The 26,191-nt window shown below is 53.2% G+C and overlaps 1 protein-coding gene and 1 long non-coding RNA gene across 4 annotated transcripts; one reads left to right on the top strand and one right to left on the bottom strand.

The window, feature by feature from the left end:
- Positions 1-4,371: 4,371 nt before the first annotated feature.
- On the top strand, positions 4,372-7,256 carry LOC116440412. 2 transcript variants are annotated; one of them, XR_004238580.1, is made up of 2 exons: positions 4,372-5,775; positions 5,846-7,256. It is a non-coding gene; the product is annotated as an uncharacterized LOC116440412 (long non-coding RNA). The 2 variants fall into 2 exon arrangements; XR_004238581.1 differs by having other exon boundaries at positions 5,811-7,256.
- Positions 7,257-11,174: 3,918 nt separating this feature from the next.
- Positions 11,175-24,209, bottom strand: SMIM11A (small integral membrane protein 11A). Of its 2 annotated transcripts, none has more exons than XM_032101158.1 (4): positions 23,239-24,209; positions 19,842-19,932; positions 17,870-18,049; positions 11,175-13,176 (listed from the first exon to the last, which is right to left on the bottom strand). In XM_032101158.1, the coding sequence occupies exons 2-3, from the start codon at positions 19,860-19,862 to the stop codon at positions 17,882-17,884; spliced, it is 189 nt and encodes a 62-aa protein (XP_031957049.1). In that variant the 5' UTR covers positions 19,863-19,932; positions 23,239-24,209; the 3' UTR covers positions 11,175-13,176; positions 17,870-17,881. The 2 variants fall into 2 exon arrangements, with proteins under 2 accessions (XP_031957049.1, XP_031957048.1); XM_032101157.1 differs by lacking the exon at positions 11,175-13,176 and adding an exon at positions 16,216-16,391 and having other exon boundaries at positions 23,239-23,472.
- Positions 24,210-26,191: the final 1,982 nt, after the last annotated feature.

Genomic DNA, 26,191 nt, shown 5'->3' with positions numbered 1-26,191 from the left:
TGCCACGGGCAGGGACACCTTCCACTATCGCAGGCAGTGGTGGGCACTGTCCATAAAAAACACGGATGGGAACATCCAAAGCTCAGCCTCAGCTTTATCTGCCAGCAAATAAAGAGAATTTTGGGTAGGGGGGGATTGGGGCTGGGCAGAGCGAGGGGTTGTTGGCGTTTTGTTGAGGTAGGACTGCAGGGAGTTTGGAATTCCACCTATCAAGAGGAGGAAGGAGCGGGGCTTTACTCCTGGATTTTGGTGCCCTGTGCTCCTCTCGGCACCGCCCACAAATCCCGTGGAGCAGAACAGCCTGGAGGGGCAGAGAGAGGAAAGGTGGGTTTGGGGCAACGGCTGAGAAAATCTTATAGGAAAACCCATGGATTTGCAGACAATCTTTTCCAGGATAAAACCTTCACCTGGGGTTCGGCCAAGGAATAAACGCCGTTCATCGCTCGGTGCCCTCTCACAGGGGAACCTAGGCAGGTTTCACTCCTGAGCACAGCTGGGATCCCGGATTTCCAGTGCAGACAAATCCCTGGGGAGGGAATATTTACAGGAGCGTGTGGGGACGGGAGAGGGGGAACGGCTCCCAGTGCCAGAGGGCAGGGATGGATGGGATATGGAGAAGGAATTGTTCCCTGGGAAGGAGGGGAAGTGCTGGGATGGAATTCCCAGAGCAGCTGGGGCTGCCCCTGGATCCCTGGCAGTGTCCAAGGCCAGGCTGGACATTGGGGCTTGGAGCAGCCTGGGACAGTGGGAGGTGTCCCTGCCCATGGCAGGGGTGGGAATGGTGTTATCTTTAAGGTCCCTTCCAAATTATTCACTAATTTTGAGTAGCCAGATTGGGCTGGGGCAGAGGGAAAAGTTTTACAATCCATGGGTGCTGTACTTGGAATCTGGAAGGGATTTTGCCTTTCTGTTCTCCTTTATAGACAAAAAAATCCCGTTTAGCTCAAAGCTCCACCTGAGCCGCGTGATCCCACACACCCAGAGCTGCTGGAATTCCTTGGATTCCCCTGGAACATCCCCAGCTCCTGTGTTTTGCCTGTAAATCTCCACAACCCTCGGCCCCTGGATCCCCCAGACTCCACACTGGGCTCCTACAGCCCTGCCGCAGTTATTTGGGCATTTCGAGATTCCAGGCGGAGCAGTCAGAGCCCGGCAGGATAAACACGCCCATTAACAGGGAATGGGTGCAAGGAGAGGAGACCTCCCCAGGAATGGCCATCCTTAATCATCCAGGATGTTCGGGCCATCCCAGCCAGCCGGGGGGCACTCCAGGGGTCTGGGGATGGGCTCATGCCAGGGCAGCAGGGAGGAAATGCCTCAATTCCCTGAGTCAGGAGTGCCGAGCATCCCCGTGCCAGGCACGAGGAGGGAGGATAAAACAATTCCTGCCAGAAGGATGAGAAAGGGAAGGAAGCTGCCAGCTGGTCTGACCTGAGGGTCAGGTTCTCTCTTTTCCAAGGATAACCATCCAGATATCTCAGGGGACACTGGCAGGAAGATCTGCTCTTTAGTCTCCATATTTTTTCAGGTTTTTAAAAAACTCTCTTATTCACATTAATTTTAAGTTTAAATGTAAACCCACTTCTGTAACCCACTTTTTAAAATCCACTTGTAAAATTTTTAAACTCACTTTTTAAATAGGTTCTTGTAGGAGATTTAAGGCAGAGCCAACCCCTCAGGTGTTGTACTGAGCTCTGGCTGCAGGAGGTGAGGCTGTTTCCTCATTTTTAAAGACCCTTTGGAACAGATGAGCTACACTGGTTAACCAAAACAGGCTGAAAACCAAGGAAAACTGCAACAAGGAATCATGGAATGGTTTGGGCTGGAAGGGACCTCAAAGCCCACCCAGTGCCACCCCTGCCATGGCAGGGACACCTCCCACTGTCCCAGGCTGCTCCAAGCCCCAGTGTCCAGCCTGGCCTTGGGCACTGCCAGGGATGCAGGGGCAGCCCCAGCTGCTCTGGGCACCCTGTGCCAGGGCCTGCCCTCCAGGAAAGGGAATGATTTAAGTTAGCAAAAATTGCTTGTTTGGGATGAAACTCTTGGCCTCTATTTCCAGCCCTCATGGGCAGATTGGCACAAAGCTTTTCTAAGATTATCACATTCTTCTCAAAGGCCTTTCAGAGAGCTAAAAATGATCCATGGATTTCTGTCAAAATTGGAAAATGGTTGCTGTCCAAAGCTTATTCTTGGGTGTGGGATTGGGAGACAAGGCAAAAATGTTCTCATCTTTAGATTTTTCAGAATGGCAGGATTTTGAGGTTTGCTTAAAGGCAATGGTTTGCCCAGAGCAGCTGGGGCTGCCCCTGGATCCCTGGCAGTGCCCAAGGCCAGGCTGGACATTGGGGCTTGGAGCAGCCTGGGACAGTGGGAGGTGTCCCTGCCATGGCAGGGGTGGCACTGGGTGGGCTTTGAGGTCCCTTCCAGCCCAAACCATTCCATGGATCTGTGACAATCCCAGTACTGATTTCCTCTCCTCTTGGTGATGTTACCTTTCATCCCGTTTCCATTGAGATAATCCCCGGAACTGGCAGTGTTATTCCCGAGTTCTGACTTTGATGCTGCATCAGCAGCAGAACAAAACCAGCCTGGGGGAGCTGTGTGTGCCCGTGTTCCATGCAGACAGCACAGCTTTGGATTCTCTGAATTCCTGCCCTAACTTGCCACTGGCTTCCACTGTGGATCTCTGCCTGTCTGGTGTGCAGCTGGAGGATGGAATCCTGCAATATCCTGTGTTGGAAGGGACCCACAGGATCATCCAGTCCCACCCCTGCCCTGCCCAGACCCCCCAGCAATCCCAGCCTGGGCATCCCTGGCAGCGCTGTCCAAACGCTCCTGGAGCTCTGGCAGCCTCGGGGCCGTGCCCATTCCCTGGGGAGCCTGGGCAGTGCCCAGCAGCCTCTGGGGGAAGAACCTTTCCCTAAAATCCAACCTAACCCTGCCCTGGCCCAGCTCCAGCCGCTCCCTGGGTGCTGTCCCTGTCCCAGGGAGCAGAGATTGGAGCTGGCCCTCTGAGGAGCTGCAGCTCAGGTGAGCTCTGACCTGGGGCTCTTCCAGCTGGACATTCCAAGTGCAGGAATCGCCAGAGTGGAGGACAGGGAATGGTCTGAAGGCCCTGGGCTCAGCTAATCGGTTCTTTTTTGCTTTGTTTTGTTTAGATTGGGCATCTGGAGTGGAAGCTGCGATGGCTTTGAGCAACCGCACCAACAGCAGCTCGCTGCTGCCCAGTTTACTGCACATGTTTGTGGAACAGAAAAAAGCCCTTCGGTTCAACAACTACAGCAACCCCGCCCTGGAGCTGCAGGAGGAGATCATGGCCTCGTTTTACATCCTCATCATCGTCGGCTTCTTTGGCTTCCTCCTCTTTGTCATGATGCTCAGCAACATCGTTTCCAGCAAGCCCGAGAACTACATGGATTATCTGTATTCTGGGAAGCTGGGCCCGCCCCGGAGCCAGCGGGAGCTGCCCGGAACTGAGAGCAAGGACACCTTTGTGATCATCAACAGCGCTGCCTTCCTGGAGCTGCAGCGGCAGGACGGCAAAAACCACCCCAGCACTGAGAGGCTGAGCACAAACTCAGCCCTCAGGGATGTGTGAAAATGGTTTTGTTTCATCTTCCTTCTGTTCAGCCCACCCAGGGATGATTTTCCTTCACAAGGAGCCGTGCCAGGACGGGCACAGCCCTTGTGGAGGCTTCCCACGTGCAGCTGTGAAGGCACCGGAGTGAAACCAGAGTTATTCCAGCTCCAGGCCTTTGGATGGGAGGCTGGAGATGAATTCCCTGCTGGGCTGCTCTTCCGTGGCTGTTCCTATCGTGTTTGCATGGCTTGGCTCTCGGGGGGAGGGATCACCTTTCATTTGCCGTTGCTTCCAGCAGGGTCAGGACATGTCCAGCTGGGACAATGTGTCTGTGCCTGCTTCCTGGTATTCTTTATTCCCTAATTTATTTGGGTGCCAGTGAGCCCTGGCTGTGACTGTGCCAGCAGAAACAGGCACTGCAGCCTGCATGTCCAGCCTCAAATGATGGGAAAGGGCTGGTGATCTGTGTCCAGCCATTCCACAAGGAGTGAAGGTCATTTCAAGGATCTGGAGGCACACGTTGGACTTGCTTGGTCTGCAGCAGGTTTTGGACAGAGGTCATGCATTTCTCAGCAGCTCTTCCACACTTGGCTCCCCTAAACCTGGAAAACGAGGAGGGTCAGGACATCCCATTCCCAAGGCCTTGGAGACAGGACACAGGGAATGGCCTGAAGCTGGAGGAGGGCAGGGCTGGCTGGGAGATTGGGCAGGAATTGTTCCCTGGGAGGGTGGGCAGGCCCTGGCACAGGGTGCCCAGAGCAGCTGGGGCTGCCCCTGGATCCCTGGCAGTGCCCAAGGCCAGGCTGGACATTGGGGCTTGGAGCAGCCTGGGACAGTGGGAGGTGTCCCTGCCCATGGCAGGGGGGGGGATGGGATCTTTAAGTCCTTCCAATCCAACCCATTCCATGCTCCTGATGTCCCTGCCTTGGGTAGCCTCAGGGCTGACAGTTCTCAGCTGTGCCAACAATTCCAAACAATTCCTTTGGGGTTTAGTGCCACCCCTCTCCTCATGGAATCCCACGGAGCTGTTGCTGCTTCCCCAGGTGGTTACAGGAACAAAGGGGGGAGTTGCAGTTTTGGGGTGTCTTTTGCAGGCCCCCACAGGGCTCAGGAGTGCTCAGTCCATGCCCTGCAGAGCCCAGGAATCCAGGATGGGAGATTTGGAGAGGCAAATGCTGGTAGAATGTTCCAGCTTGCTACACTTGGTCCAAGAATTCATTGGGAAAAGCTCTGGAGTCTGCAAACCCAAATGGTTGGAGACTGGTGGGGCAGATACTGTGAGAACTTTGAGGCATTTGGTTATAGGAGTAAAAATCCTATGAAATCCTATAAAATGGTGAGTTTGGGGGGTGAATGTTGGGGGCTCCACTCGGCCTCCTTTAGGTTCCTTTGTGTGTTTGCTCGTTGTTACTGACAGGAAAAGAATTCCCAACAATTGTATAGGAAGCATTATTCCCTAATTCTCCTTCCACAGAGTTTTACTGTCTGGAACTTCACGTTTTGCTACTGTGATGTTTTTCTCTCCCTGTTTTTCCTGTATCCTTTCCTGCCGTGATAAAGTGTTGTTATTATGGGATTTTGCCACTGTTCTGGCCCATCCAACTGGCTGGAATTGATTTATTCCATGTGGGCCACATCCTTAAAGGGAGTTTCCAGAGCCTGATCTCCTCAGAATTGTTCCAAGGCTGCCACTTCCAGATGATATCCAAGCTGAAATCCAAACCACTCTCTTGGCTTTCCACACTTGTCCTTGGAATTCCAGAGTTTCATCTTTCCAGCAGAGACCTCTCCTTTTTTGGACAGGTGCATATTCCCAGCCACTGGCTCCAGCAGAGACCAGTTAGGGATTGGAGTTGGTTTTGGATCCTGTTCCTTTGGCTTCCCTGCTGTGTCGGCTCAGTCGGAGCCAGGATCTGCAATTCCAGCTCCCGGCAGCCACGTTCCCATTGCTGCTGCTCAGCTGGGAAGTGGGAGGTGTTTAAAGGTAGAAACAACATTTGAGCTTCCAGGTTTGTTCCCTCTCCCCAGTGGGGATGTTTTCCAGAACAGGACAGGTGGCACCATCCAAAGTTGGATCCAATTCCCGCTGTGCCACCACCAAGAGGAGATTCCAGCCTGACTTCCAGCAGCTCTGACAATTCCTGCTTTGCACACCCAATTTTCCATGGAAACAGCATCAGGGAGCAGAGTTGGTGGTGCCTCATTCCGTGGCCAGATCCAGGTTTTGGAGGTGCCTCATTCTGTGGTGAGATCCAGGTTTTGGAGGTGCCTCATTCTGTGGTGAGATCCAGGTTTTGGAGGTGCCTCATTCCATGGTGAGATCCAGGTTTGAGATGCCTCATTCCGTGGTGAGATCCAGGTTTTGGAGGTGCCTCATTCCGTGGTGAGATCCAGGTTTTGGAGGTGCCTCATTCCGTGGTGAGATCCAGGTTTGAGGTGCCTCATTCCGTGGTGAGATCCAGGTTTTGGAGGTGCCTCATTCCATGGTGAGATCCAGGTTTGAGGCATCCATCACCCGCTCCCGGTTCTGGGCAGGGATTTCACCTCCTGCACCAGTGGCTGCTGCAAGGAAGTGCCAGGCTGGAGTTTGAATTCCACAGGGAAGGTCAAAGTGAGCTTCCAAAACCAAATTCCCTGCTGGTAGATGACAGAACTCTGATATTCCCTTGGGAATGAGCCCATTCCTGCTCACACCTTCACCAGCTCCTGCAGGTGGGTGAGGTGAGTCCTTCCCTCTGCACTGGGGGCTCCACGTCCCAAAAGGAGAGGGAACATCAAACCCTGACCACTCAGGATCTGGTGGCTTTGTCCCCTTCCCAACCATTCTGTCCCAGCCCCTTGGAGCTTTCCCTTCTGGCTTTTCCCTCCTCACCCAGGGAGATGCAGCTGTACCTACAACATTTCAACCATGCTGATAAAAGCTCCAACTCCTAAAGAAATCCTGATCCTACGGAATCCAGGCAGGGAATGTTCAGTATTTCCAGCTGAAACAGTGGCTGGGATGAGGCAGAAGCTGTGAGTGTGATGCCAGCCAGGGGGAGTGTGATAAACTCAGCCTTGGCTGAGAATTCCTAATGCTGAACCCCAACTTCCATCAGTTTTCACAAAGTCTCTCCCTGCTTTAGCAGGAAACCACCAACTCTTGTACTGAGTCTGTTCTGAGGAGTTTAGGGCTCTTAATTTAATTATTGTCTGAATTTATTTTCTAAATTTGCCTCCTTTTTCTGTTTCCATCTTGAGGCCATCTTTGATTTGGGCAAGTTTTTCTCTCTCGGTTCCAGCAGAGCTAAAATTACCCACTTTTGGAAAGGTTTTTTGATACCAAAAATACAACTTTGGTGTGGGACTTCAGCTCATGCTCAGGAATTCATCAGCCAGCAGGAGGGAAAAGAGACTATTTAAATTGGGGGTGGTATTGGTTAGAAAAGGAATCCTAATCTTTGTCACTTTGCATAAGACTGGGAGAGAACCAAATTCCCTGTAGAGAGTTGGTTTTGGAAAAAAAACCCACAAAACTTTTAATTTAGATAAAAATAGAATATTAAATTTCAAACTTAATTTTAGCTGTAATGTAATACAGCAGTAAAAAAATCCTACTGTTGCTGTGTATTTCATTATGTTCTGTATTTCATGATGGTTTTAGTTGGCATTTTAAAATAAAGGGTTTGTGATGATTTTTAGCTTGAATCTCAAATGTGATGACTGGGAAGGTAATGACATAATGAGCCCTGAGCTGGGTAATTGGGGTGTAAGTGATAATTGCCACCCTAATTGCTCCTTTAATAGGGACATTGTTCAGGGGTAAGTGGGAAATTTGGTGGTTAGGTTGGTTTGTGTCACTTCTACAGGACTGGGACAGAGGAGAATCCGCTGCTCAGTGCCACTGGGATTCCATGGCCAGATCACAGAATCCCGGAATATTCAGAGCTGGAAGGGACCCACCAGGATGATCCAGTCCCACCCCAGGTCCTGCACGGACCCCCCAGCAGTCCCAGCCTGGGCATCCCTGGCAGCGCTGTCCAAACGCTCCTGGAGCTCTGGCAGCCTCGGGGCCGTGCCCATTCCCTGGGGAGCCTGGGCAGTGCCCAGCAGCCTCTGGGGGAGAACCTTTCCCTGAGATCCTAACCCTGCCCTGGCCCAGCCCCAGCCAGGTTCCTGTCCCTGGCACAGGGAGCCATTAGTGCTGCCCCTTCTCTGCCCTCACCAGGACGGTCTGACTGGGGGGTTGAAGGAGGCAGGGACAGCCAGAGCTGCGGCGATGCCACCTGGCAGCCTCACCCTGGGCCACTGCAGTGACAGACCTTGCCTGTCCCCAAGGCCTCAGGAGCACCATCCTCAGCCTGGAACAGCTCAGGGAGAAGGGAGGGAACAGGGAAGGAGAGGGGAAGCCCTGCTTCATTCCTGAACCCCAGGACACTGCCTGGCTGCTCCCACAGCTCTTCCCTCACCGGTTTCCCCTTGGTGCCCACTCACAGTCAGGAGGGAGCTAAAGGCAAGAGTGACAAAAGTCACGGAGCCTTTTTGTGTCTGTCTCGAGAATGGCACGTTCTGACTGGTGCAGGATGAAATAAATAAATTAAATAATTAAACAAGGAAACAACCAGGTCAGGGAGGGATCCTGCCCCTGTGCCCAGCCCGGGGGGCACCTCTGGGGTGCCGTGCCCAGCTCTGGCTCCTCAGCCCAGCAGGGCCAGGGAGCTCCTGGAGCGGGGCCGGCGGAGGCTGCGCAGCTGAGGAAGGGCCTGGAGCAGCTCCGTGCCCAGCACAGGCTGAGGGAGCCGGGGCTGCTCAGCCTCGAGAGGAGCCCCGGCTGAGAGGGGCCCTCAGCCCTGGCTGTCCCTGGCTGCAGGGAGGGCTCAGGGCAGGGCCCGGGCTCTGCTCCGGGGCCCGGCAGCGGCACCAGAGCCACGGGCAGGGCCTGAGCCCGGCAATTGCCCTGCACAGGAGGCAGAACTGCTGCCCTGGGCAGGGCCCGGGCTGGAACAGAGCCCAGAGAGGGGCTGGAGCCTCCTCCCCGGGGATATTCCAGAATATCCACACTCCTGGGCCCTGGGCTCTGGGATGATGCTGGAGCAGGCAGCTGGCACCACATGTCCCAACCCAACCCATCCTGTGAGTCTGTGAAGCACCACCTTCAAATTAGGGAACAGAGAATAGGATTTGCACTTCCAGTGAGTGCCAAGAGAATTAGGCACCAAAAGAATTAGGGAATAATTCCCTCCAGGCTTTTCTTCCCACACTTTACATCCAGTTCTTCAATAGTGAGATCCATGAATGAGTTTTTTGGGGGACCTCGGGCCATCATCAGGCCTTTAAATGTGCCCTTTGGAAAATCAGTAATTCCAGCAGGATTATCCCTGTCAGGTTCTGCTCCTGGTATCCTTTATTAAGGATAAAAGCACATATTAAAGGAACACTAATAAAAGAGAGAATTTGAAATCCGAATGTTTCGTTTCAGGTGTATCCCACGACCAGGTGCATCTGTGCTCTGCTTGGATCAGGGACAGATAATTTACACAAAAATGGGCCAAAAATCCAGTTTCACCACCTCTTGTAAATTCCTCTGTTATAGGGAGTCAGGAGACCATGCCTTGGACGTAAATCCCCCAAATTTCAACAAAGACAGGGCCGGAAAATGAATTCTATAGGTCAAGTCTGTCTTTGACTCCAAGGGGGATCTGCTCCTGAGCAGGGAATTGAATAAATCTGAAGGATTCCAAGTGCCTTTCCCACTGCAGTCACATTAAAATCTGATGAAAATGGGAAATTCAGATTTTCCCCCCTAAAACCTGGTGCCAGCTCAGTGGCTCCCAACACCGAGCACTTCACTGCCACCACTCTGCAAGGAACTTCTCAGGGACAGGCAGGAGAAATCTCCCTGAAAGGGAAGTTCCCACCAATTAGTGGTTGGTTCAGGCTTTAAGGCATTAAATTCAGCCTCTCAGGATAAAATCTGGCACCTCATCAGGGCAGATTTTTCTTCCCCATGCCATTAATTAGTGAAATTTGGTGATTTCCCATGGTCAGCGATGCAAAGTGGTGTTTTGTAACAGTTTTCCCAAGTTCATTGAACATTTTCCTCCTTTTTTTTTTTGGAAGTGGCTCCCAATTTACATTATTATTGTGTTCCTTGTGGATTTCTGAGAGAATTAAGGCCATAAAAACATAAAAGAAAGAAGTTATGATTCACCAAAGAGACAAACCTGTGCTGTGCTCCTCCTGTGTCTGGAAATCATTGAAATGGGAATTTTTGTGTCAGAGAGAGATGTGAAACAAGGGACCTTCAGAAGAATCCACAGATTTAATTCTCCAGAGCTGAGATGTGAATAGGAAAAGAAAAATAACCCAGCTTTTCTCAGCTTCAGATTCCTCAGCAAAAACATCTGCTCATGTTCTATGTGAGGGAGGCAGCAGGGAATGGGAAATGGAGCAAAAAAGGAGGGAAGGGAAAGGGAGAGACTGGAGAGGGGCAGGAGTGATTTTATGGTCCTGGTATCTTAACCCTGACCATAATTCCACATTGTCTTGAGGCAGAAATTGCTCCACTAAACATCCCAGAAGAATCAAGGCTGGAAGAGCCCTTCAGGATCACCCAGTGCCACCCCAGCAGCACCAGCAGCACCCCAAAGCCTGTCCCCAAGGGCCACATCCAGACTCCTCCTGAGCACTCCCAGAGACAGTGACTCCAGCACTCCCTGGGCAGCTCATCCCAAGGCCTCACCACTCTGGCAGGGAAAAATTGTTTCCAATCTCCACCCTGAGCCTCCCCTGGTGCCATTTGAGGCCATTTCCTCTCCCCCTGTCCCTGCCCCCTCCTGTCAGGGACTTGTGCAGAGCCACAAGGTCCCCCCTGAGCCTCCTCTGCTCCAGCCTGAGCCCCTTTCCCAGCTCCCTCAGCCACTCCTCCCAGGCTCCCAGGCCGTGCTGATGGATTTGGAGTGGTGTGAAACCTCAATGAGGAAAGGAATAGTTCTGGTGCCTCTCTCCCCGGGGAAAGGCAGGGATTGCACAGCGCTCGGCTTTTCTTGAGACACAGCTGCTGCTCACCCCATGGCCCAGTGGCTGCTGCCCTGCCCTGCTGACGCCTCCCAGGGACTGGGGACGAGGAACAGCTCCAGTCAGACCAGCACAAATCCCAGGGCTCCACTGTTGTGTCTGGATTCATAGGAAGGAGAACAAGCCCAGACCTGAAAGGCTCAGAGTCCTGGCTCTGCTGTCTCCCTGGGATTTGGTTCCAGGGCTCAACAGCTGCGGGTTCCAGGCAGTGTTTCCACCCTTGTTCCATGGAAAAGTGTGTCCTGCCATCCCTGACACAGCACAGTCCATGGGACCAGGAATGGGATCACAGGGTCATGGAACCATGGGACGGTTTGGGTTGGAAGGACCTGAAAACTCATCTGGTTCCATCCCCCTCCCACTGTGCCAGGCTGCTCCAAGCCCCAATGTCCAGCCTGGCCTTGGGCACTGCCAGGGATCCAGGGGCAGCCCCAGCTGCTCTGGGCACCCTGTGCCAGGGCCTGCCCACCCTGCCAGGGAACAATTCCTGCCCAATCTCCCATCCAGCCCTGCCTTCTGGCACTGGGAAGCCATTCCCTGGCTCCTGGCCCTCCATGCCTTGTCCCCAGTCCCTCTGCAGCTCTCCTGGAGCCCCTTTAGGCCCTGGGAAGGCTCTAAAATCTCCCCAGAACCTTCTCTTCTCCAGGCTGGACAACTCCAATCACCTGCTCCCCACCCATTTTAGCAGCAAGGAAGTATCCAAAGGAGGCAAAGGTTTGTGTCCCAGGAATTGTGTTTCCTGGTTTGTATTCTTTGGGAAGATGAGGGGGAAGCCCCCAGGAAGGATTTAATGGAAACAAGCATTAGGAAAGAGGAAGTGTTTGCTGCCAGTTTCCCAGCAAACAAAGGGAAAACCAGAACTGTCTCCTTTTCCTGGAAAGAGCTGGGAAAGCTTTGTGAAACCTCTTCCCTTTTCCCTCTGGGAGGTTGAGGCCTGGCAAAACTTTTCTCCCCAGTCCCTTTTAATGAGCATGGAAACCCGTGGGCAGGGAAAAGAGCTGAGTCTGAAACCCAAGGAACTTTGGGATGTTACAGAAACCCCTCCAAGATGAGTCCTTGTGTTTCCTCCACTCCCCCTCTGCTGCTGTACGGGGTAATTACATCCCATGTTTGCCACAAAACCCTGTAACCCTTCGTGGGGAAGAAAAATATTGTGGCTCATGCAGTTGTGACTCAACTGGTAATTTGGGATGACAAGCAATTCCTTGAACATCTGACTCAAGTTAATGGGAGGATGTTACCCAACAGCAGCACCTTAGTCAAGAGCCCTTGAAACAACATCCCAGCTCCTCAGCAGCGTTTAAATCCCTATTGTTGTATTGGCTTTGCCAGCAGGAGCCCTTGGAGGGAGGCTCAGGGCACTTGACCATTGCAGGAGAGCAAAGCCAAGCTCTGGTCTCACTTAGCAATGTGTGTGTGTGTGTGTGGAGATTTTTCTCTAAAATGTGGGAAAAATGATTAAAGGATCTTTGCATAAAGACAAGAGGCAGAGTCAGATGCAAATCTTGGGGGAGAAGCTGTCACAGACATCCCTCTGCTCCAGCTGGAATGCAAATCACCTGAACTTCCATGCTGTTTCACTGACTAATGAGTTCTAAATGCTTTTCTAAGCCTCATCTTCATGGAAAAAAAACCCCACAAACATTTCTTTTTCCTCCAGCTCTTGGAGCAGGTCTGTAATGGGTGACACGAGACATTTTTAGATGGGAACATTTTCCCCCATTTTCCAGGCTTCAGTCCTGACAGCTTTTTGCAACCCAGGGCCAAAAGCACTTGGGGACATAATTTAGGGGTGATTATGGTGGGACTGGATGGTCCTGGAGGGCTCTCCCAAGCTGGATGATTTGGGATTCTGGGATGAGGGCTTTAGAGAGTGAGCAGGCAAAGTGGGGACCACTGAGAATGGGAGAAGGGTGGCCAGGAATGGAAAGCCAGGAATGGAAAGCCAAGAGACATCACTCAAAGCTCATCCTCTGTCCCTGTGAGCTTATTCCTTGGAATTCCTTCCTACAAGGCCCAGGTGGGAGAGGAAGAGGCATGGGAAGAGGAGGGAACACACTAATGATGGTCTGGGTGAGAAAAGCAAAATAACAGAGCTGGTTTAGAGCACAAACACAAGGCCCAGACTCATTTCTTTGACTCAAACCCCGCTGTCAGGAGCTGCCATTTGTTGGTGCTTGGCTCTGAGCCTCCCCACATCACTGAGGAGCACCAGGCTGGGAAATGAGCCCGAGTTTAGGCCAGAGAAATGAGTCAGAGCAGATAAAAAGAGCTGGAGGACTGGGAAAGGGCCACACCATTAGAAGCTGAGGCACTGGGGAGCAAAGCCAAGCAGCAGGAGGAAGTCCAGGTGACAAAAAAAGGATAATCAAGAAGGAGAGTCACCCATCTGTGCTCCTAGGGATCAACAGGAAGCAGCCACATCCATCCTCCTCCATGTGACAGCCACATCCCAGCCTTGGGACAGACTGGGACAGCCTTGCAGGGATGCTGGGACACATGGACACCTCCAGGAGCTCTCTCTGATCCAGCAGGAATGGCTGCCATATGGAAATACACACGGATAAAAGCTGAATCACTCATCTGTGCCCAAACAAACTTTCCCTCCACAGGAAGGAGCCCATTTGTATGGGATAACTCGTGGCAGCTGCCAGGAATTCCTGTTATCAGCTGGTGCTGGGATTATTCCAAACTGCTCCACACGTGTGCCAGGTGAGGTCCAGCTGAGCCCAGACACTCTGGAATTGCTCCAGCAGCCAAGACAAACCAGCTTCAAAGCCAGAGCCAAACTGGGGAGTGACTTGGGTTGTGCCAGCTCTTGGTCCCCAGTCACTCACAGCCAAAAATGGCCCTTGGAGCAAATCCAGGGGGAAAACATCAACTCAGGTTTTGGAAATTTTACCTGAGCCATCCCCACACACTCCTGGGTTGGACATTGGGTTGTTTTCCATGTGGTGCTGCAACGTGAGAGAGATGTCCAAAGGATGGGGAAGGGTCTGGAAGGGCCACACAAGGAGCAGCTGAGGGCACTTGGAATGTCCAGCTGGAGAAGGCTGAGGGAGACTCCTCAGGGGCTGCAGCTCCTCCCGAGGGGCAGCGCAGGGACAGCTCCGATCTCTGCTCCTCGGACAGGGACAGCAGCCAGGGAGCGGCTGGAGCTGGGCCAGGGCAGGGTTAGGTTGGATTTTAGGGAAAGGTTCTTCCCCCAGAGGCTGCTGGGCACTGCCCAGGCTCCCCAGGGAATGGGCACGGCCCCGAGGCTGCCAGAGCTCCAGGAGCGTTTGGACAGCGCTGCCAGGGATGCCCAGGCTGGGATTGCTGGGGGGTCTGTGCAGGACCTGCGGTGGGACTGGGTGATCCCTGTGGGTCCCTTCCAGCCCAGGATATTCCAACTCCCTCATGTGAGGTCCATCAGCTCCCCACAAGCCTTGAAGGCTGAGGTTAATAATAGTTAATAAATATTAACTAATCAACTATATCATATATGCTGTAATTAGAGTTGCTGCATCCTTGGAAGCAATCCTGCCAAGGCTGGAGCTGGGATCCCAGGGAATTATGAAGGATTCTCCCCCACACAGGACATTTTCAGAGCAGAAAAAAGCAGGTGGAATTGCTGAACCCCAAGAAGAAAAGCAGAGAAGGAAATGTTGGAATCCCTGTTTGGATGTGAGGCCCTCGGGATGCTCCCTCCAGCCCCAGTCTGGGGTGATTCTGGCAGAAGTCTCAGACTAAAAGCTTCCAGTGGTACTAAAATAAAGCTGAGCTCATCTCAGCCAAAGCCTAATGACAAAACTGTCCTGTTGAAGGTTTATTTTTCGCTTTAAGGAGCACAGAAACCCCACAGCCCCGAGCTCCCTGTTCCAGCAGCCACTTGAGTCACCTCAGAACCTGGGAGAGTTTAGGTTTTTTCCCCTTAAAATCCCACCAGCTCCTTTCCTGATCACAAGGATTTCAGCTTTTGTTTAAACCCACTCACCCTTCATGTGAATAAAAGGAACCCTAAAGGTGCAAACACTGGAAATTTAAAAGGCAGTTTTTAATTTTAAGCCTTTTCTGTCTTCAGCACTTGGCACTGGTGACAACGACAATATCAGAAATGGAGAGACCTGTGCAAGGGAGAACCCTAACCCTAACCTGAACAGTGCTTTGGAAAAGAGGAATTTTATGGAACAGGGGAGGAGGACAGACCCTGTATTCTGTAGGCACCAGAGTGACCTGGCTCATTTTTTGGGATGGGAATATTTCCAAGAGGTTCCTGTGTAGATCCCTTGGTGTTGAAGCTGCTGGATGTGGCCTTGGGGGACAGGGTTTGGGGTGATGCTGCTGGGGTGAGGTAGGACTGGATGATCCTGAAGGGCTCTTCCCACCTTGATTCTGGGACACACTGAGCACTCCAGGGCTCTCTATCCTTGCTGCCTCCTCTTCCTCAGAAATTGAACTGAATTGAATTCTCTTTTCCTCTTTTAAATGTGTTTTTAATCATAAAACCCTTCTGTGTCCAAGGAAGGTCTCAGTGCTCTGGGCTGGTGACAAGGTGGGCATCGGGCACAGCCTGGACTCCATGGGCTGGGAGGGCTTTTCCAGCCTCAGGGATTCTGGAATTCTGGGATTCTCTCAGAATTCGAGGTCCCCAGCTGGTTTCTGAAGGAGCCACTGCAGCAAAGCTGAGCTGCTGTCTCCCCCCAGTGTCAGATTTTTCTTGTTCAAGCTGTGGCACACGGGATTCCCAAAGGTAAAATCACCTGGAACCTGAGACAGCACAGGTCAAACTCCCACCTGCAATATCAGGGAACAGGGATTGGTTCAGTTTGGGAAGGGATAAGACTGGACAAGACCGATTCTTACCCTGGAAATGACTGGATGTCCCCCATCCCAGGCTCTGGAGATAGCTGAGCTCTGATGCTACGCTGAAGCTTGGGAATGGCCTCAAGCAGGAGGAAGGCAGGGCTGGACGGGAGATTGGGCAGGAATTGTTCCCTGGCAGGGTGGGCAGGCCCTGGCACAGGGTGCCCAGAGCAGCTGGGGCTGCCCCTGGATCCCTGGCAGTGCCCAAGGCCAGGCTGGACATTGGGGCTTGGAGCAGCCTGGGACAGTGGGAGGTGTCCCTGCCCATGGCAGGGATTGGAACAAGGTGATTTTAGGTCTCTTGCAGCCCAAACCATTCCAGGATTCCATGCCTGAGCAGAAAACAGGGAACCAAAGAGAGTTCTCAGGATAAACTTCCTTCCTCAACACTTCCATAAAGGTGATGCCATGATTTCCATGGATCCAAGGAAGTCCTGGATGCACAAAGTGCCTGGAAAAGCTCCTCCCCAGGGTTTGTCCATCTGGATTCCATGTAGGCCCCACGAGTGACCCTTGCAGGAAGCAGCTGCTCTGCAGAAGCTGCACTGAGCCCTCCCCACTTCCTTCTGCCTCTCCATGAACTTCGGAGCCTCCCAGGATGGATCCAGAGCATTTTTCTCCTCAATTTCACCCTCCAGAGTCTTCTCCTCTTCCATCCCAGCCACCTCCTTGCAGCTGATCTTCCCCAAGTGCTTCCCCTGCAGCTCCAATCCTTCGAGGAAGCAGCCCCCAAGTTGATTTTTTACCAAAGGCTTTTTTTATTGCATAAATAGAGGCTCAGACGCTCTGCTGTACATACAAAAATGGAGATCATGTCAGTGTTACTCCGAGGTTACACATCCTGCTTTTTCCAGGAAGGCTTCATCCTCCTGGGAGAGGAATCCAATGGCAGCTGCCAAGTGTCAGGAATCTGCAGGGTGGGGAGAGAGCAGTGAGAACAGCAGGCACCAGAGGCTGGCAGCACAGCGGCTCCAGTGCCCACGGGGCACCCTTGGAGCTGCTCCCACCTCCATGGGGGAATTCCTCCCTCTTAATCCCAGAATTTAGGAAGGGCAGGGAATTTCTGTGGAATCGGACACGTTTTAATGCCAGTTGTTCACCAAGGGTGATGTCACCTGCTGGGCACAGAGGTTTTGTGGGATGATCCTGGTGCAGAAATCCCTGGAGCTGTGGGGTTTGCCAAACAGAATTCCCTGGGATAACACTGCACAGAATCCCAGAATCCCAGACAGGTTTGGGTTAGAGGGACCTTAAAGCTCATCCCATCCCACCCCTGCCGTGGGCAGGGACACTTCCACCATCCCAGGTGGCTCCAAGCCCTTTTCCAACCTTTCCTTTTCCAGGGAAGTGACCAAATCTGCCCCAAGCCAAGTCCTGAACCTGCTGGAAACAGGAGACTGAAAAACTCCTTTGGTTTTGTTGGGTTTTTTTTCTATGCAAATAGAAAAAACTTTGTTCCCATGGTTATTCTTCATTTCTAGGCACAACTCCCAATCCTTGCTGCAGGAATAAAGGAGTTTGAAATCAAATCTAGAAAAGATCTGAAGAACTGAAAGTGTCTTTAGATGGGAGGGGGATGACCTCAGGAAGGGAAATCAGATTTTGATTTGAATAAAGAGCAACATTCCATCAAACTCCTACTGAGCTTCCAAAGGGCAGGCAGGAATAGAATTCCCATTTTGCTGCAGAACAGGGAGAAGGGAAGCAAACTGCTACAAAAATGACAAGCAAGGCAGGGAATAGAACCCAAGCACCAGGCAGGACTCATTCTGCTCATGGATTTGCTCCAAGAAAGCAGGGGTTGCTTCAACTTTGGGAACAGAGGGGAGCAACTCAGGAATTTCAGGATGAAAACCCCAAATGTAAGGCATTTTGGAATGTTTGTTTTGCTCTTTCAAGCAGAAAAATGTGCATTTTTCTCAGGGAATTCTACATGGTGCATGTTCCATGGCACAACCTGTCCCTTTGGGAATCCCACGTGTGGAATTTGCCCTTTCCAGCTAAACCACCCCCATCCTGTCAATGATTTCACTCATCCAGAAGGGCTGATTATTTTCTCTCTCTGTGATGTGCCTGAAGGCCCAGAGTTCTGATTGCAGCATCCTGCCTGGCTGCTCCCCTGCAGTTATTCCCAATTTATCCCCCTCTTTGTGCATCACAGAAAAAAATCCAGGGAGATAAAGAACAGAGAAGGAATATTGTGCTAAAATATCCTCAAACAGGGCACTGGTTCATGCAATTCCCACAAAGCATGAGTGGGAATGAAACATCCCAAATATTCCGAGAGCTCAGCTCCTGCTGCTGGCTCAAAGTGCACATTCCAAACCATTCCCAGGGGGATTAATAATGTCATTCTCAAAGCCCAGGATGTGGGATCCATCCCATTACCTGAGGGACTCTTCACTCATCCTTCTTCTCTGCTTCTGCTTTCAGTTTCTCCTCCTGTTCCCTCTTCAGTTTCTCCTCGATTTTCTTGCTCTGGTACATTTTGACTCCAGCAAAGGCCAAGCAAAGGATCAATGTTTTAGCTGCCAAAATGTACATCAGCAGTGGGAAGTTCTCCAGAGCCTGGAATGCCAAAGAATCTATTTAATCTAATTATGGACAATTAAAAACGAATTTATAGGGGTGTTCTGCATCTTCCATTCCAATGGCAACGCTCCTCTCTCTCTCCGTGTTTTTTATTTCTGTGGGAAACTAAAGCAGGCAGAGCAACAAAGCCAAAGAAAAATCCTCTTCCCTCAAGTCCTGAACCCCTTTTGCTCCTTTTACAGCAATATTGGCACCACCTGGAGCTGAAAAAAGGGAAGAGCTGAGTATTTTAGGGAAATTGTGGAAGTGGAAATGCTGCTGAACAATCCTCACAGGTGATGGATCCCTGGGGATCAGCTCTCAGATGGGATCCCCAAAAACACTCCTGGAAATCTTAATCCATAGCAATTTTGTACTGAACCTGCTCAGATACGGAAGGTTTAGAAAAATGCTTTTAAACTGGGAGAAAAGTAAAAAATCCTCAGCTTCCAAGGATTGCTGCACCAGTTTTGAAGGCCTGGAATTGCACAGTGTTTCAAGGCTATAAAAACATGAACTTGGTGCACACGGAGAGGAAAATCAAATGGAAATGGGTGGTGGGGCACTGAGCAGGCTCCCCAGGGGTGGGGTGGGATTGTTGGAGGGTCTGTGCAGGGCCAGGGCTTGGACTGGGTGATCCTACGGGTCCCTTCCCAGCAGGATTCTGTGATAACCCTGCGAACTTGGGATTCTCCCTGTCCCCTCAGCCTCCCAGCACCCCCCAAAGCTGTCAGAACACAACTGAGCTCTGAGTTTAGGCCAAGCCTTGTGTCCATTCACCAGCAGGGAGTTTGGAAAAACAACACCAGGCTCTGTCAATCTCCCCACTGTCCCAGTGGCAACAGCTCTGAACCAAAAGCTCTGCAGCACCAGGGCAGGGAAGGCAGGGCTGGGGGCAGTTGGTGATTATTGATTTAATGTGTTAAAATTGTTAATTATAGAGTTGTGGAATGGTTTGGATTAGAAGGGATTTCAAAGCTCATCCAGCACCACAGGCAGGGACACCTCCCACTGTCCCAGGCTGCTCCAAGCCCCAATGTCCAGCCTGGCCTTGGGCACTGCCAGGGATCCAGGGGCAGCCCCAGCTGCTCTGGGCACCCTGTGCCAGGGCCTGCCCACCCTCCCAGGGAACAATTCCTGCCCAAGCTCCCATCCAGCCCTGCCCTCTGGCACTGGGAAGCCATTCCCTGGCTCCTGGCCCTCCAGCCCTTGGGAATTGTCTCTCTCCAGGTTTCCTGCAGCTCCTTCAGGCCCTGCAAGGCCACACTGAGCTCAGCCCAAAGCTTCTCCTCTCCAGGCTGAACAATCCCAGCTCTCGCAGCCTTTCCTCCCAGCAGAGCTGCTCCATCCCTCTGCTCATCCTGGTGCCTCCATGGACTGGCTCCAACAGCTCCATGCAGGAGGCACCTGCTCCAACACTGTGGTGCCTCACACACGACCCTGCAGAGCTTTCACGGCCCCAAAACCCCAAAGATACAGTGGAGAAAACCCCCCTCCAGTAAAAAAAGCAGCTAAGGGAAGAGCAACCAGAGGAAATCCTGGAAAGAGGAAAGGCAGGAGGAGCAGGGATGGTCAGAGCTCTGGTGAGCTCAGGTCTGAAGTGTGAGGCCCCAACAGCAAATCCTGGGGCAAGCACGTCTGGCAAGGAAGGACAACAACCAGTCCCCTGTCCCTGAGAGTGTGCTGGTTAAACACCCCTCCCCTGGGAAAGGAATCATCAGAACCCACCCAACACATCCCACATGGGAAGAGCAGCAATCCCTGCTTTGGGAATGTGCACCAGCCTCACCTTCCAGTTAAAGGCCACCATCTCGGCTGCGGGGTGCCCCAGGACTGGGGGGGGATCACACTCCTGGAGGCACAGGGCAGGGCAGGAGCATCTTGGAGAAATGGAAAACAAAGCAGAATGAACTCTTGGAGAAATGGAAATGAGAAGATAATTAGGCGAGCTGCTAATGAGTGCACCCTGCCCCTCTGACGGGCTCATCTGCAGCGTCTCCCCAGTGACCTCCAGGGCCTTTTGGGGCTGAGTGGCAGCAGCAGGACAGGGGTTTGACAGGCCCAGGCAGGTGCTGGGGCTGGGATTCCACATCCTGGCAGCTGCCCCATGGAAAACATGGAAAACACGGCTGCCTTTGGAAGCTGGACCTGGGTGTGCTCACCCTGCCTGGCTGTGCTGGGACCTGAGGGACACAGAGCCCCACAGGAGCTGCCTTGGGGTTTCTCTGAGAGTTTCTAAGCCCACCTGCTCTGTTTGGAGCCTGAATGTCTAATTAATCCTCTAATTTATCAGTCTTCTGTGATTGATGCATTGAATTCTCCCACACTAACAGTTTATAAATATAGAAGTTAGCAAACCAAGCACTCCCTGGAGCCCTGAGTGGCCACCAGCCATTCCAGAGCTGAATTCCTGGGATGAAAAGCCTGAGGGGATGCTCGAGGCTGCAGCACACACAGCACTGCCCTCGGCTCTCTGCTCCACCTCTTCAGCTGCTGGAGTCCAAATTAACCACTGGAGGCCTTTCCTGTCCATGGAGCAAGAGTGCAAAAGGAGGAAGGAACACTCGAGCACAGTGCAGAGCTGGGCTGAATAAATCAGCACCACACCACGACAGCTGCTGCTGAGCTTCCTTCAGAATTAAATGTTCTTGCAGCTCCTGCCCTGCTCAGCTTCAGGTAGATGTTCTAATTTCTCCAGCCAAAGCATCCTCTCCTCTCCTTTTCCCTCTCACTTTGCTGAGACTTCTCTGGAAACATTCCCACACCTCCAGAGATCTCTCTGACTGAGATCCAGCTGTACCAAAGCTGTGGAGTGGCCACCACCACCAAATTCTTGTTAATCAGTCACTATTTCTGTGCTGATCCTGATTGTGCAGCTCCTTATCCTGCTGAGAAAATGTCAGGGTGGTTGTGAGCTAATGAGTCAATGTGCAAAACCGGGTATTTTCACTTCATAGAATCCTGGAATGGTTTGGGTTAGAAGGAACTTAAGAGATGATCCCATCCCACCCCTGCCATGGCAGGGACACCTCCCACTGTCCCAGGCTGCTCCAAGCCCCAATGTCCAGCCTGGCCTTGGGCACTGCCAGGGATCCAGGGGCAGCCCCAGCTGCTCTGGGCACCCTGTGCCAGGGCCTGCCCACCCTCCCAGGGAACAATTCCTGCCCAATCTCCCATCTAACCCTGTCCTTCTTCAGCTTGAGGCCATTCCCCCTTGTGGTGTCCCTCCATCCCTTGTCCAAAGTCTCTTTCTGTGTTTCTTGCAATCCCCAAATGTTTCCTGTGAGAGCTGACACCTGTGATGCTCTGTCCCCATGGCATCTCATGCAGTTGGGACTGAGTGGGAATGTCACTGCTCCCTCCAGGCTGCATTCCCACATCCCACCAGCCTCCAGTGGCCAAGCACTTCTCCCCATCTCATCTCTTGGCTTTTCCAGTCTCCATTTGATCCCAGTCTTTATTAAATCCAGCTGAAACCTCAGAATTGAAAAAAGAAGGTGAGGCTGCAGCACAGGGCAGCGAGAAGAAAGCGGGAAGAGGAGAGGACTTTGCCCAGAGCAGCTGGGGCTGCCCCTGGATCCCTGGCAGTGCCCAAGGCCAGGCTGGACATTGGGGCTTGGAGCAGCCTGGCACAGTGGGAGGTGTCCCTGCCCATGGAGGCTGGATGGGCTCTTAAATCTATTCCAATCCAAACCATTCCAGGATTCCAGGATTCCTTTCCCATTTGAAAAACACCATTTATGAGCACTGAGGTCATCAGTGAAAGAGCAAAAATCTCCGACACTGCTTTTTCAAGGTTGGGATATCTTAAAAGCCTGCAGGCAAATAAACAGCTGGAATTCTGTGTTTGCCTTTCCCGAGGAGATAAGGCACAGATAGGAGCCGGGAACACATCCACAGGCAGGCATTGTTCGTTCCCCAGGAAAATGCAGGCTGCCTTGGCAAACACGGGGCCACAGCCCGGGCCCCTCAGAAGGGCACTGCTCCCTCCCTCACGTGCAAGGAGCTCTCGTGTGCAGCCACAGGAGCAGGGACAGGAGCAGCAGGCTCTAGCAGATATTCCCTGACAGATGCTCCACAAGCTGGGATGAAATGGCATCAGCCTCACATGGATTCCCTGGGATTGCAGCTCCCAGGCTGGTCACTCCCAGGTCTCCTCTGGAGTTTTATTCCATAACAAATGGGAGCTGGCTGCCCTGTGAGGCTGCTGTGGGCATGAGCTGATCCATCCCACTGTGGCTGCTCCAGCCCTGGAAGTGTCCAAGGGCAGCTTGGAGCAGCCTGGGACAGTGGGAGGTGTCCCTGCCATGGCAGGGGTGGGGCTGGATGGGCTTTAAGGTCCCTCCAACCCAAACCATTCTGACATTCTGTGCTGCATTGTCCCAGGGAATTCTGTTTGGTGAAGCAGATCCGACTCCTGCAGATGGGAAAGAGGAGAGGGTCTGTCCAGATCACACCTCAGGGCTGTGCCAGCAATTCCCTGTGAACTCCAAATGCTCCGGGATCCTCAGGGAGCAGAGCAGGCACAGAGGCCACAGCTCATTCCAGAGGGTTGTGTCCCTTAGGGAGGGCTGCACTACATCCCAGATTTTGGGATTAGTCCTGGTTCCAGCCCCAGGATCCCTGCCCAGCTCTGCCTTGTGCAACACAGCCCCAAAGCTGGGCCCCAGGCACGTGGGAGGCCTGTGGTGGAGCATGGAATTGAATCCCAGCCCCTGGATTACAGCTCCAGCCCTCTGCAGGAACCACAGCCCAGCCCAGGCTCTCAGGGCATTGTCTGCAGAGCACGGACAGCCCCGAGGCACCACACAACATCCACAGCATCCAAACGCTCTGCACATCTCACCCTGCCTGCCCAGAGCTCCATCATTCCCACAAAATGGGGCTGGAGAGACCCCTTTGGGGATTGCTGAACAGCTCCAGCCACGAGGCCTTGGGAAGCACCGAGCTACTGAATTATCAGAGTGCACTTAAACGTGACATTTCTGGGCTAGAAAAGGGGTTTCACTCACCAAGGCCAGGCTGGATGGGGTTCTGAGCAACCGGGAAGTGTCCCTGCCCATGGCAGGGCTTGGAATGAGGTGGTCTTTAAGGTCCTTTCCAACCCAAACCTGATTCTGATTTTGGAACTCAAGGTTCCAACTCAAGCAACATCACAACAATTACAAAACCCGAGATCTTTGTACCTGATGAAGCAGAAATTAAAATATGAGTGATTCCTCTGGCAGCTTCTCACATGCTCCAAACTCTGGAAAACAGGAACAGAGCAGATGGGATGTTCCAATCACATTGGCTGGATTAAAATCAAACCAAACCCAGAAATGCCAGGGCCACATCAGACTGCTCCACTGTGGATCCCTGGGCATCATGAGGGATCACAAAGGTGATCCCGGGTCTGGAGCCCCTCTGCTCTGGAGACAGGCTGGGACAACTGGGATTGTCCAGCCTGGAGAAGGGACAATTCCAGGGAGACCTTAGAGCCCCTTCCAGTGCCTAAAGGGGCTCATAAAAATGAGTGAAAGGGACTTTTTTATATGGGCAGAGACTGCTAGGACAAGGGGCAATAGTTTTAACCTGCCAGAGGGCAGGGATAGATGGGATATTGGGAAGGAATTGTTCCCTGTGTGGGTGGGCAGGCCCTGGCACAGGGTGCCCAGAGCAGCTGGGGCTGCCTCATCCCAGCCCAGCTCTGTCCTGGGCTGGAGAACAAGGAAGGGGGACTGGGAACAAGGAGGGAGGGTGGAAAGCAGGGAAAGTGGGGGGTGGAGAGCAAGGAAAGGGGATGGAGAGCAAGGAGGGGGGGCTGGAGAACAAGAAACGGGTGCTGGAGAGCAAGGGGGGGGATGCCTCGAGAATAAGGAGAGGGGGCTGGAGAGAAAGGAGGGGAGTGGAGAACAAGAATGGGGGGCCTGGAGAGGAAGGAAGGTGATGGAGAACAAGGAAGGGGAGCTGGTGAACAAGGAGGGAGAAGTGGATATCAAGTAAGGGGGCTGGAGAACAATGGGAGACTGGAGAGCAAGGGCGGGTGGAGAGCAAACAGAGGGGCTGGAGATCAAGGAAAGCGGGGCATTGGAGAGAAGGAAGAGGGGGTGGGGAGCACGGAAGGAGGGTTGGAGAGCAAGGACGAGGCCTGCAGAGCAAGGAGCGGGGGTGGAGCAAGGGCAGGGGCAGAGGCAGAGGCAGGACAGCGGGGCAGGCCGGGCAGGAGGCCGGGCAGGGCGGGCAGCAGGCCCGGCACGGGAGAGCGGAGGCCCGGCGGGAGAGCGGCGAGGCTGCGGGGAGCGGAGCGCTCGGGGCCGGCGGCGATGCGGGCCGGAGTCCCAGGGTCCCGGTGTGTCCCCGGAGCCCCGCGGGGCCGTGAGGGGAAGGGGCCCGGGCGGGTCCTACCTCAGGGCGCGGCCATGGCGGGCGGGGGCGGCGCTCCCGGGCTGAGCTCCCGGCAGCGGCAGCGCCGGGCCCGGCCGGGGCCGCTCCGCCCGCTCGGTGCGGCGCTGGGGGCTGGGAGCGCCTCGCTGTTCTTCCCCCAAATGAACGGTTCTGCGGTAAAGCAGCTCCCGTAGGGACCGCGGGGAGCTCCCACACCCCTCCCGTGCCCTGGGCTGAGCCCCAGCGTGGGCAGCGGGGAAGGGATTGGGATGGTGCCCCTGTGCCCCTGTGCCCAGGTGAGAGCCCACCTGCAGAGCTGCCCCAGCCCTGGGACCAGCACAGGGAGGACGTGGAGCTGCTGGAGAGAGGCCAGAGGAGGCACCAGGATGAGCAGAGGGAGCCAGGCTGGGAGAGCTGGGGGTGCTCACCTGGAGCAGAGAAGGATCCAGGGAGAGCTCAGAGCCCCTTGCAGGGCCTAAAGGGGCTCCAGGAGAGCTGGAGAGGGACTGGGGACAAGGCATGGAGGGCCAGGAGCCAGGGAATGGCTTCCCAGTGCCAGAGGGCAGGGCTGGATGGGAGATAGGACAGGAATTGTTCCCTGGGAGGGTGGGCAGGCCCTGGCACAGGGTGCCCAGAGCAGCTGGGGCTGCCCCTGGATCCCTGGCAGTGCCCAAGGCCAGGCTGGACATTGGGGCTTGGAGCAGCCTGGCACAGTGGGAGGTGTCTGGCCTTCAAGATTTCCAGGAATGGGGAGTCCACAACCTGTCTGGGCAGCCTGTGCCAGGGCCTCACCACCCTCATACTAAAGAATTTCTTCCCAATATCTGATATAAAGTTGCCCTGCTTCAGCTTAAGGCCATTCCCTGGCTCCTGGCCCTCCATGCCTTGTCCCCAGTCCCTCTGCAGCTCTCCTGGAGCCCCTTTAGGCCCTGCAAGGGGCTCTGAGCTCTCCCTGGAGTTTCTCTTCCCCAGGTGAGCACCCCCAGCTCTCCCAGCCTGGCTCCAGAGCAGAGGGGCTCCAGCCCTTGGAGGAGCTCTGTGGCCTCCTTTGGACTCTCTCCAGCAGCTCCAGCTTTTTCTGGTGTTGATCCAGAGGCAGCTCTACAGGTGGGGTCTCCTTATAGCAGAGTAGAGGAAAACTCCTTCTCAGCCTGTTGCTTGTGCCTCTTTTGCACCTCCAGCACATCTGGAGCGTGATGACATCAGCTCAAATCTCAAGACCCATCTCCAAAACAAGCCAAAGGCTCCCAAAGAAAAGAAGCCCTTTGTCATTTATTATTTAGCACAAGTGAAAATGGGAATCAGGTCATTAAAAAGGAGTGTGGAGTGAATGTGTGCAGGTTCCCTCCTGCGATTCATTCCCTAATTGATTGCTCAGTTAATCCTTGGACATTGGAGGTTTTACTGGACAATTTCAAGTTATTTTTAGGATGGGCTTAAGTCACACAGTTTGGACCTGAATCAGCACTTTTGACCACCAATTCACAGTTATTCTGAGGTGGGAGCATCCAGATCTGCTTGTGGATTTAAAACATGCTCAAATAATCAAGTTACCATTCTCTTGGCTTTATTTTCCTAAAGGGAAAGCACAATCAGATTTCTCTTGGAGTTTCCCAAGATCCTCATGGGAACCAGAACACTGATTTCCTCAGCACTCCATTATCCACTGCCCTGTGTGTTAATTTAATCAACACTTCCACAGCTCTTTGGAATTCCGGTTGAGTTCCCTCTGGGTGACTTCGTGATTCCCTCACTGCTGGTGCTTCCAGAAAG

This window comes from Corvus moneduloides, chromosome 2, assembly GCF_009650955.1.
Source record: "Corvus moneduloides isolate bCorMon1 chromosome 2, bCorMon1.pri, whole genome shotgun sequence".
NCBI lineage: Eukaryota > Metazoa > Chordata > Aves > Passeriformes > Corvidae > Corvus > Corvus moneduloides.
Note: the sequence above shows the minus strand (reverse complement) of the source record. Positions and strands in the feature narration are given on the sequence as shown.